Here is a 12323-nt window from a genome sequence, read left to right as displayed (position 1 = left end):
ATAAATTAAATATTATTACCAACCTGGTATGAGGAACTCTAGGCCAGCCCAAGTATTGATAAGCTCAAAGAAGATGAGGTGAAGTAATGGCGTGTTAAGCCCAGGTGAGCATCCAGAACAGTCCTGAATCAAGGCCAGATTGAATGTTAAGAGGCATCTCTTTTTCTCTGGAAGGGAGCAACTGAGCATGTCCATACCCAGCCACCGGTCATGATGCTCAAAAATAACTCAGGGCTGACAGAGAAACTGAATGTTTCCGTGTGCCCAGAAAGCAAACAAATGACAGTTTCCTCTCGTTAAAAATATGAGACAACCTTTTTGTGCCCTGAAAACACCAATAACAGGTTTGAAAATTCATGAAGAACTCACCTTGGCTCCATAAAGCCACACCCTTGAGGCCAGTCTTTGACACCACCCACCCACCCCGTCCCCCAGAGATGTGCCCCAGCCATCATCTGCGGGATCTGTAGGAATGATGTGGAGAATTTTAACAAGGGTGTGAAAGAAAACAGTGGCTCAGATCATTTAAGTCAATTCTGTGCATAAGTGCTGCCCCAAATCCATGAGTGTTCAGAGGAATAGGGTATCAAATAAATGGAGCACAGTAAATTTGAAGCTATCAAAGATGATCACTTCTGGGAGTCTCAACCCTCAAATAACGAGATCTAAGGAAAAAGAAGGTAGGCTCTATAGAACGCCGGAAAGATCTCATTCAAGTGTCAGAGTAAAAAGGCAGGATTTGGAAAATCTTCCCCAGCTTAGGAAATCGTCACCGAATGGAGCACTAGCTACTCCCAGGTCAGCGCGTGCCGTTACAACTTTGCCACGTTTTGTCTCTGGTGGAACAGCAAATATTTACGTGACCAGTACAGTGAGAGGTCCAATAGGAAGGTCAAAGAAAATAAAAACCTTTGAGTCTTGGCCCAGCACAGCCCCAGGCTGATTGAAGAGTCACAAGCTGAAAGTCATGAAACAGTCTGGGAACAAAAGATGTTACAGACTGTGCTGCTGTGTTACAGCCCTACTGAGAATGTAGTCTCTGCGATCAAAGTCCAGAAGGTGTTTATATTATTTTAAAACAGGTGGAAGAGAATACACAGATTCTTATTAAAAGCTTATTAAACTTACTTAAAAGTTTAATAATAATATACATACTAAGTCCCAGAGTGTTAATCTTTTAGGCTCCTAGCCTTTTAAAATCTATTCTCCATTGATTCATTAACTCAAAAATATTTATTAAATGGCCACTGTGTGCCTGGCACCATGTTCTTTACTTTAGATACAGCAGTATCATGTACTATGTGCACTTGGTCATTGCACTCACGGAGGGTTTGCATTAAAAAATAATCACACAATGGTTATTGATTTTATTTTAATAAATGCCATAAAGGAAAACATTAATAACTGGGGAAGTTAACCTAGTCATTAGGGTTGGGGGTGGGTGCTGGAGATCAGAAGAGACTTTCTCAGAGATGAAATATTTATGCATTTTTGCTAAAGCTTAAAGGGTGTGTTTTTGGTTGAGTAGCAAAGAAACAGGATATGTAAGGCCCTGGCAACAGAAGAGTATGTGCAAAGGCCCTGAGGCTGACCTTGTCAAGGCACTGAAAGGTGCTGTGACTTAGAGAGTAATAAGTGAAAGGAGAGTAGACTGAGATATAATGAACACAGTATTTTACCATAGAAAGAATTATCTGAGTGGTAGAAGATTCACAAACCAACCTCCCTCCATATTCTGTTTAACCCATCACATAGCTGATAGAAGAATTGTGACGTTATTTTCTAAACCAAAAATTATGCTGTAGCCTATAATGAGACAGGGTATTTGAAATCTGGATTCTTATAGAAAAATAACTAATAGATCCTGGAAACAGAAGCCATGTGGCAGAATAGAAAGAAATTTCTTCTTTTTTCCTCAGTAAACACTTTGATAGAGGTGATATTTGCCTTTGTCACTTTTCTACCTACCTTCTGATCTCTCATCCCCTTCTCCAGGTCTGTAGGCCCCCAGCACCTACATGCTTCCCTAAGCTCCCCCAATGAAGCAATCTACATTGCCTTTTCCTTCCAGAAAGTGCTGTATCCCAATTTGCACTGCCACTGCATGTGATTTCAACCCAAGTGTGAAAGGTGGACACTGATGACCTAATTCACACTTGAATGTGAGTGTCTGATAGGCCAAGGTATTTGCATTTTTAAAAGAGGTTGCTTTAAAAAAAATAGTCTTTTGGGGCTGGCCCCGTGGCCTAGTGGTTAAGTTCGCGTGCTCCGCTGCAGGCGGCCCAGTGTTTCGTTGGTTTGAATCCTGGGTGCGGACATGGCACTGCTCATCAAACCACGCTGAGGCAGCGTCCCACATGCCACAACTAGAAGGACCCACAACGAAGAATATACAACTATGTACTGGGGGGCTTTGGGGAGAAAAAGGAAAAAAATAAAATCTTTTAAAAAAAAAATAGTCTTTATTTAGAGTAGTTTTAGGTTTAGCAGAAAATACAGAGATTCCTCATATAAGCCCTCCCCACAGCTCCCCCTATTAACATCTTGCATTAGTATAGTATATTTATTACAATTTATGAACCAATATTGATACATTACTATTAACCAAAGTCAATAGTTTACATTAAGGTTCATTTTTTATGTTGTACAGTTTTGTGGATTTTGGCAAATGCTTAATGTCATATATCCATTACGGTACCATACAGAACTTTCACTACCATAAAAATCCCCTGTGCGCCACCAATTCATCATTCCCTTCCTCCCCTGAACCTCTGGCAACCACTGATCTTTTTACTGACTATAGTTTTGTCTTTCCCAGAATGTCATATAGTTGGAATCATAGAGTAAATAGCCTTTTCAGACTGGCTTTTTTTACTTAGCAATATGTATTTAAAATTCCTCCATGTCTTTTCATGACTTGATAGCTCATTTCTTGTTCTTTTTCCTTTTTTTTTTTCATGAGGAAGATGATCAGCCTGAGCTAACATCTTTTGCCAATCTTTCTCTTTTTGCTTGAGCAAAATTGTCGCTGAGCTAACATCTTTGCTCATCTTCCTCTGTTTTGTATGTGGGATGCCACCACAGCATGGCTTGATGAGCGGTGCACGGGTCCATGCCCGGGATCCAAACCTGTGAACCCTGAGCTACCAAAGCAGAGTGCACAAACTTAAACACTACGCCACAGGCCAGCCCTGCTTATTTCTTTTTATAGCTTGATAATATTCCATTGTCTGGATGTACCTCAGTTTATCTGTTCACTGTTTGGAGGACATGTTGGTTGCTTCCAGTTTTTTGGCAATTATGAATAAAGCTGCTACAAACATTCATGTGCAGGTTTTTGTGTGGACATAAGTTTTCAACTCCTTTGAGTAAACACCTAGGAGCATGGTTGCTGGATTGTATGGTAAGAGTAGTTTAGCTTAGGAAGAAACCACCTGTCTTCCAAAGTGGCTTTCCATTTGCATTCCCGCAGCAACGAATGGAAGTTCCTGTTGCTGCACAGCCTCACTAGCCTTTGGTGTTGCTGGTCTTCTAGATTTTAGCCATTCTAATAGCCGGGTAGGGAAGAGGCTGCTTTTTAATCCATAGCAATCTCTCATAAACCAAATGGAATAAAAGAAATGCAGCATAAGACCTAGCTGGGAGTAGATGCTATTTAAATCTTTAGTAGATGAAAATTCAGGTATTTTAATGAAGTAAAATACTTAATGCAGGGGAGTGTAGAAGGGGCCACTGGAAGGAAGGCCAGCTTTGCTAGAGAGTCTTAGGGCCCAGCACCCCTAAACTATTCCTCTCTCTTATAATTGCTTCTTGCTATTTCAACGCTCAAAAGTTTTGTTTTGCTTTTTTTTACTTGCCGCTACCTCCCCTGCCCCAAGAACTCAGGCAAGATCCAAATGTTCGCGTAGGAGCCTGAGGGGGTCCAAAAGCACAAAAGCCCAGGCCTGGGTGCCTTCTGTGAGCTGGGAGGGCCTCTGTCGTCATTTTTAACATTCTGTTTATTTTAAAAAGGAAAAAAGCAATCCCACAGTATTCCCCTAGGAATTCTCAAGTAGCCATGAAATTTAAACATATTTCTGTTGACTTCAATCCTCTCCTGCTTTCCCCTCCATAATTAAACATGGAAAATTGAGGAACTTCAGAACAGAAAATTCAAAGAAATAGATTTTGGTTTTCACAGGAAATTGATAATTTTTATATATATCATTTATCTCACTGAATTTGATGTTGAAAACTGAAGCATCGCTCATCTTTAAAAACCATATACAAAAATATGTCATTCATTAAAACAGTGCCGTGAATCCAGATATTTACTTTTTTTTCTTCTAACCTCTTTCAAAGATGGTGAGAAGGCAGATATTTCTGTGAACATGTATGAAGATATCAACATTATCACCGGTGCGCTGAAACTGTACTTCAGGGATTTACCAATTCCGCTCATCACCTACGACGCCTATCCCAAGTTTATCGAGTCCGCCAGTAAGTGGGAGGCGGGCTTGCCGACCTCTTCGTGGTGACCAACTTCTCCTCTTTCTCCTGCTGAGCATCTTGAATGCATTTTATGAAATATTTCCCCGTCGCTTCTCTCCATGCTTAATATACTCACAAGAATTTTGAACTCTTCTCTAGCATAGTTTATGACCATCAGAAGCTTCTTTGGAATGTGCTAGACCTCATTTTCCAAAGGAAGGCTCCTTAGATATGGGCCAATACTTTGGTAAAATAAAGTAAAAATGAATGACTTGAAAAATAAAATTGGAAAAACCAGACCAACTATTTTATTAGATTTTCAGCAAGCACAAAAATTTGTCAGACTGCTATGAAAGTTTCTAAATTCTTACTCTTAATGTCTGTCCTTATCCTGTGACAGACCATGAACAAATACTTTGCAAACTGGCACTGGTCTGCAGATCATACTTTAAGGAGCAAGAAGTTATTTTTTAAGTTCTAGTTAAGATGAAAATGAGAAAAAGCAGAGGCTCATTTGCGAAATTTTATTTATAGTGTAAAAATCTTACCTGTAATTCACACTTCCTTTTTTTAAAGAAGGGAATTCTTAACAGATTTTTAAGTGCTGGCATTACCATTTTTTAGAAAAGATAAGCTATTTCTGTCATTTGCTGTTCTCTCTTAAAAATCGTATGTTGTCTTGATCTTTAAATAATAACATCACTTCCTTAGTAACATTGATTTGCTTTTCGACTTTGAAATTTCATGAAGTACAAACTTCCTTTGTTCTGAGTTTTGGTTTCCTCTTCAGAACTTTTGTTGAGAATGTTTGTGGTTGAGTTTGTGGAGCGCTGATTTCTTATGGGTCAGCCCAAGGTCCCATGTAGAGAACACTCGTGAGAATTACACTGCTTTCTACTAAGTTTCATGTTAGAAGCCTAAAAGACTCTAGATCTCTTCCTTAGGAATTTAACTCTTCTCATTTGGGGATGGATTCAGTGCCGATCATGAAGATTGTCTGAGGGAGCTTACAGGGTCTTGTTTCTGGGGCAGACATACCCTCCTCAGAGAGAGAAGTCTGATTGCCACGAGACTGGAAAGCGCTTGACACACACTGACATCGTGAAGGGCTGCTCAGTCCCTGGTTTGCTCTGCTCCCAGGACAGCACTGGGGGCTCGACCACACAGTGTTCCTGTCCCTGCATTGCGTGGGAGTAAAGCCGAAGGTTGGCTCCTAAGCCTAACCCAAGGGCAGGCCCACGGCAGAGGACAGAGCCGTGGTTCAAACCCCAGTCTTGACCTCTGCACAACGCCTTATCTACTTGGAGGAAAATCCAGGCCCGCCATATGAGATTTCAAGGCCTTTTACCCCATACTCCCAGACAACCTCACCCTCCTCCCCACACCCACCCTGTTAGTGAGGAGGACCTCCCCTCTTTTAGTGTTGTTCCAAACCATTTGTCATCGTTCTGGGGTTTGTGTCTGAAACAGCCCTCCTGTCTGAAATCAGCACACCCCTTATCTCACCCTCCAAGAGCTCTTGAAAGCACATCGAAAGAAAGAAACTTTCCTAAATCAAGGTAGACATTCTCTCTCCTTATACTTTCAGCTCTTTGATATGTGATACCGAACTGGCATAATACTTATACACAATATAACCTTTATTGTACGTGTTTGATAATGATGTAATTGCAGGACGTTGTGTCCTTGTACATGTCTTTTCTAGCAGTAGAGTCTGTTTCCTTTTTTAGACGCGTAGATAAAGCCGGTCTCTGCATAAGCCATCCTCTCATCTGTGTAGGCAGATGAGGAAGAAGAGGGAAGCTAAGATTTATAGAGCGTGTGCGTGGTCCCGGGAATCACGTTAGGTACTTTACATCCATGATGTTGCTTTAGAAAAAATGAGATATTATAGGGTGTAAGGAAATTGTCCAAGGTGCCATCACTAGAGGAAGTGGCACTGGCATTCAGACCCACATCTGGCTAACGTCAAAGCCTTTGCTATTTCTACTCTGCACACTGCCTGGCTCCCGTGATGGAACAGGGAACAAAAGACGTACACAGAGGAGGAAGACGGGAGGGAGGAACACCTTCCAAATGGAAGACAGGGCTCGCTGACCCTTCCTGAGGCAGGTGCTCTTGAACTTCTTCATCTCTCAGCCCCTGAAAAAATGTGGGTCATGTTCTTGGATCTCAGGTGTCTCTGGCATTTATTAGCATCCCTGGCAACAGCTTTCTCCTGCAAAAGATGTTTGAGCTCTGCTGTTGCAGCCTCCCTTGGAGACCCTGCAAGTTGAAAGCTGGAAGGGAGTGGCTACAGGAAATGAAAAGGGGCTCCAAGGGTGGAGGAGACCAGGGCATTCCATCTACAGGCTTGAAGATCTGCATAATCCCCTGGAAACTCCTTTATGAACCATCTGGAAGTCTTTGTCTACCGGGCCCTTCTTCCTCGTTTCCTATCCCCACCAGTTAAGAAACTGGTGCCCTACAATAGAAAGGCCTAGAATTCCGACAGGTGCTTCTCACAGGGCCTGCTCAGTAACCCAACAGTCATGGGTTACTGAGGTTCCTGACCACCTTGCGAACAGCACTGCCAAAGCTGAACTCCTGGTAGGACCGAATGTGGCAATCTTCCTCTGGCCAGGGAGTCTCAGAACTCTGTTCCCAGAAGACCTTAGAAAAGCTACATGACTCAGTATGTAACCTTGAGTGAGTCAGATGAACTCAGAAATAAAACCCCCGGCTTCTTTGTCCCCAATCACTTCAAATTTCCTCAGGAGAAGCCTGGGAATGAGAACTTGCTGAGTTTTTCCCTCAACTCTGCCACTGATTCACCCTTTTGTTTGACTAAGTTTTATTCTTCTCGTATTTGAGTTTCTCTTTTACAAAGAATTAACAGTGTGTAGTTTAAAAAGCTTTTAACTAGATCTTGGTACAAGTTTAGGGTGCTTATTTCCTGCCCCCACACTGTCCACATTTCCATATCCTTCCAGACCCTCCTCAAGTGCCATCTCTTCTTCTTCCCTATTCCTCCCATCCACGAGCCATCTTTTTCCTCTATTCCCATTGTGCTTGGCCGGGACCTCTTTTCCAGCCTCCTTCCTTCATGCCTGGAGGTTGTACTCCTGTCTTGTCTTCCCTAATAGATTTAGGCCCCAGTTCTCTTGCTCATGTTTATTTTCCCACAGCACCTATGATAGTCCCTCGCTTACATAATAGGTGCTCAATAAATATTTGTTGAATGAGTAAACATAATTTTATATTGAGAACCTTAGAATCTTAGAGTTTTTAGGTACTCTAAGGAGTCATGTAATTAGACTTCCTTCTACAGTATATTCTTTTTTAAATACCCAGTAACCGCACCATCACTGCTTCTCTAGGCAGACAGTCCTCTGGCGCACAGGTGTAACAATAGTAAAGCCCACTCGTGCACAACAGAAATCTACCTGCTTATAACTCCTCCCATTGGCAGTGGTCCTATTATCACTCTCTTCCAAAGGCAAGCTTTTCATATATTTGAAACAACTAATGCTGGCCATTCATCTCTGAATACGTTCCATTTCGTCTATCTCCCACTTAAATTATGCTGTGGTCTTCTTGGGGCTAGAGATTTGTGTTCTCTGAAAAATTGATCATGGTTAATACTCTAAGTGGAAAAAAAAAGAGGAATTAATCCCAGAGAATAATCTCTGTCAATTTAATATCAGTTTATTCAAATGCATTTTGTCATATGTTCCCAAATTTATATCTCCAGTCTGGACGTCTCCCTGGACACCAGATGTTTGTTTGGCTGTCTGAAAGACATCTCGAACAGACTCTGGATCCTCCCCACCAAGCCTCCTCCACCTGTGATCTTCCCCAGCTCAGTTCATGGAGGCTCCGTCCTCCCAGCTGCCTCAGGAAATCCTGTGGCCTCCGCCTTCAAAATGTACCCAGAATCCAGCAACTTCTTAGCACCTTCATGCCCCACCTGGTCTAAGCTAGTGTTGTTCCTTGTCTGGAGTTTTGTAATAATTGCTGGGATGGCCTTTCTGCTTTACTCTTGCCCTTCCATAGTCTATTCCCATATGGCACCCAGAGGAGAGAGACTGTGAAAAGTGTATGTCAGCTCATGCCCCTCCCTTGTTCAGAACTTTTCCATTCCTCTCAGTAAGTGCCAAGTCCTTAGAGCCGCCTACAGCGCCTGACATGAAGGGATGCCCCGTTGGCTTTCTGATGCCACCTCTTACTCTCCTCTTTGCTCGCGCTACTGCAGCCACATTTGGCTTCTTCTTTTCCTCAGACATTACAGGCATACCATCCCACAGGATCTTTGCACGGCTGTCCCTCTGCCTGGAGCCATCTTCCCCCAGATTTCCACATGGTTCATTCCCCCACCTCCCTCAGAGTTTGTACTCAAAACCTTCTTTCCCACTGAGGTCTATCCTGACCACCCTAGTTAAAATTTATCCTGCTGTTTTTTCCCCGGCACTTGCCTCCTTCTAATGTAGTGTAAACTATAAGATGCCATATTCATTGTTTATGGTGAGTCCCCCGCCAATAGAAAGTACCCTCTCTGTGAGCAGGGAATTCTGTTTACTTGCTCGCCCACCAACACTGTCCTTAATTTCACACCATCTCAGGGTTCTCCCTACAAAGACTAATTGTGGAAGTCAAAAGGAAACCATTAGTCTTTTTTCAATTTCCAGAGTAGTATGGTTTCAAATTAATTAGTCTTGTGGTAAAAAGTCTGCATTGCATTCTTCTGAATATCCTAAGTAGTAGAATATTTTTGTGCTTTGAGAGTAGATTTGACTTTTTTATATAACACAAAGTAATTTAAAACTCAGTCTAAGGAATAAAGGCAGTAAATATTGGATGATATATGTCTGGGTTTAAAACGCATGAATATCAATTAATAAGAGTTTGGCAGGTGTTACAGAGGGCAGTGGGGTGGCATAGCTTGTAGACCATCACTGAAAGGGGATTTTCAAAATATTTTGAACAGTGTAACATCCCTTAAATATGTCTGTAATGTTCTAAGAAGACCTCATTTGAGTTTTTATCTATGTCTACTTGGTTTGAATTTTGTATAGTTACGTCCTATATGTCCAATTTCCATATTTACCAGACTCCAAGACAGTCTAGGCAAACTGGGGGCTCCCCGCAAAAGTCCAGTAAATGGTATTGCCACCCTGAAACTAAGCCTTTGGAAATCTGAGACTTGAACCTTAAAAACATTTTCCAAAGCTGTGTGGCAAGGATCTATGAAAAAACATTTCTTAGCAGTTTGGAAGATCACCACAAGAATAGAATTAAATGAACCATTTCTACCAGTTGTCTGTTAAAGTTTTTCTCCTTATTATTCAACTTGCTGCTTTAGAAATTATGGATCCCGATGAGCAGCTAGAAACCCTTCACGAAGCACTGAAACTCCTGCCGCCCGCTCACTGCGAAACCCTCCGGTACCTCATGGCGCATCTGAAGAGGCAAGTTACAGCCTGGGAGGCTTGTGCTTGTACTGCACCCAAATTATAAGAATCAAAGGAGACGAAAGGTGAAAGAAAGGACAGATGATCTATTGAGTGAATAAATAAATGCATAGCTAGGTTGTCTTGTGTGAAGTTGCACAAGTTGAGGAGGAATGCGTAGTATTCACACTGCAATCTGGAATGCAGACTTGACTGTGACAGCAGTGTATTTGCAGTTCCAGGCTATGTGTGCAAATAGGCCAGAAATACCCACATTCTGCCAAGCCCATGCATTAATTTGGGGGGAAAGGGCAAAGGTCGGAGCTGTGAAAACACCAGCATTAGCATAATAAAGCAAGGGCAAAGCAAGCTAGAGAGGAGGGCTCACTTTTCTCACTTCCTGCTCCAGAATGGGCACCTCAGAGTGGTGCTGGGATTGCAGATCTTTGAATGAGTGTTGCCCACACTGAAAAGTCTGTAAAAAGTGATGGAGTACAGCGGGAGTTAAAGCGAGGAATGGAAAAATCAAATATTTCAGTTAGTTCTGGTTTAATGTTTTAAAGTGATAGTTGGGGACATAGCTTGTTTCCCTGCTCGGTCACCCTCCATCTCTGCCAGTTAAGGCAAAGTTTTTAAAATTTTATTACCAAGTTTTAGTGGTTTTAGGATTTCAAAATATAAGACCAATCTGATACAAAAAAGACAGCAGAACTTAACATCTATTTTGTCTGCCTTTAGGCATGAGTTACCCAAAAATGAATATTTAACTCATGGTGCTTTTAACAAGCACGCATTTTCCCTCTTTAAGAGCACTGAGTTAAAACTTTTGTTTAATTTGCTTACAACTTCACTTGTAAATTAAAGTTTCTCCATATTTGGATGCAGTTAAGTGCTCCACACTCTCAAGCGATAGTCTGTGTACCTTTGCTGAGGCAGGAAGAAGAATGTAAACAGGCTCCCTGACGAGGTTGCTGCCCCCCAGCCATTTCCTATTAATATCGCTACCACTCTCCCTAGACACTCAATCAGCCATTCGACTGGCAGAAATACTCTACAGGAAACAAGGTAGCCAAAGTGGAAGGAGAACTGATGAAATAATTGAGACAGCCAGTCCCATCTCTATTTGCACACGTACCCCTGCAGCCACAGGGTGTGGCAAGAGAAGCCACAAATAGAACTTGAACCACACAGTCCAGCACATTAACTCTGGCTTGAGCTTCAGGGATCACCAGAAGTTTAAAGCATGTGTTAACATAATTTACTTTAAGGAAAGTCAGTGCTTTGACATTAAGGAGAAGTACAGAGAAAGCGCCTACTGTAAGAGTTAAGTGGGCACAAGCCTTTGTTGTGAATGTTCTTGTTTTAGCGCCAAAGCACGGTGAAGAACCCCATGGCTTACACGAAGTCATGCTCCTTTCCGTGTGTTTTCCAGAGTGACCCTCCATGAAAAGGAGAATCTTATGAATGCCGAGAACCTGGGGATTGTTTTTGGCCCGACCCTGATGAGATCTCCTGAACTTGATGCAATGGCCGCACTGAACGATATACGATATCAGAGACTGGTGGTAGAGCTGCTTATCAAAAATGAAGACATTTTATTTTAAAGTTTTAGTTTGAGGGAAAAAAAAGAGATGTTTTACAGATGAAGGAATGTTTTATAGTAATTTAATTGGTTCTTATAGCTGAATTATTTCTCGGTTAGAGATTTGGGCATATAACCAGATTAAAATGAAGGAACTTCCCCTTGTTTTTGTAGCACCGCTCAGCTGTCCTTGTAAAACACTGCACACACGCTTTCCAGTTCTAGTAATCCTGGGTGTTCATTATGTTAAGAGAAACTCAAGCTATTGCATGCCCAGCCCCCTGCTTGGCAAGAGAATCCTGTGCAAAGGGGACAACAAGCCTGCGCCGCCTCTTCGTCCTGGGTAGTCTGTGGTTGTAACTCAGCATGTTTCGCAGAGTAAATCTGTCGTGGCTTCACTTTTGGGTCCTATGTCTTGGTTTCTGATGCTTATGTAAACATGCACACGAGTGGATAAACCAGCCCCGCTGGCTGCTGCATTGCCATAGACTAGAACATATGCCGACTTTTCTCGAAGGCTTGATCTCTGGTTTCTCTTAGTTCCTCTCTAACATAGTGCTTTCTTTCCAGCAGAAGCAAAATGCGTTTTCAGATTTGTTACTTGAGTAAATTATCCATACCAATAAAAAAGTACAACGCAGATCCTTTTCTGTTAAATTATTATTGGTTTTCCGTTGTAATTTTGTGTTTTTATCCGGCATGCATTTATTAATTAATTAAATTTGCCTTTTAGAAATCAAAAAAATTGAGAGCTTACTTTTTTCCCATGATTGGGAGTATTCGGAAAAATGTGTTTGGCCAGTTTTTTAATGCTGAGTATTCCCTCTCACCTCTTGTTTACT

General features: G+C 41.9%; 1 protein-coding gene across 3 annotated transcripts in view; it reads left to right on the top strand.

Annotated features, from left to right (window-relative positions):
• The window catches only part of CHN1 (chimerin 1), a 182808-nt gene extending 170691 nt beyond the window's left edge, over positions 1–12117 (top strand). For all 3 annotated transcript variants that reach the window (XM_070508138.1, XM_044768685.2, XM_014851652.3), the window contains 3 exons: positions 4342–4479; positions 9812–9917; positions 11332–12117. In XM_070508138.1, the coding sequence (XP_070364239.1) occupies positions 4342–4479; positions 9812–9917; positions 11332–11503 (416 nt within the window). In that variant the 3' untranslated portion in view covers positions 11504–12117. The remainder of the gene's footprint in view (positions 1–4341; positions 4480–9811; positions 9918–11331) is intronic.
• Positions 12118–12323: the final 206 nt, after the last annotated feature.

Source organism: Equus asinus, chromosome 4 (genome assembly GCF_041296235.1).
Source record: "Equus asinus isolate D_3611 breed Donkey chromosome 4, EquAss-T2T_v2, whole genome shotgun sequence".
NCBI classification, from domain to species: Eukaryota; Metazoa; Chordata; class Mammalia; order Perissodactyla; family Equidae; genus Equus; species Equus asinus.
Note: the sequence above shows the minus strand (reverse complement) of the source record. Positions and strands in the feature narration are given on the sequence as shown.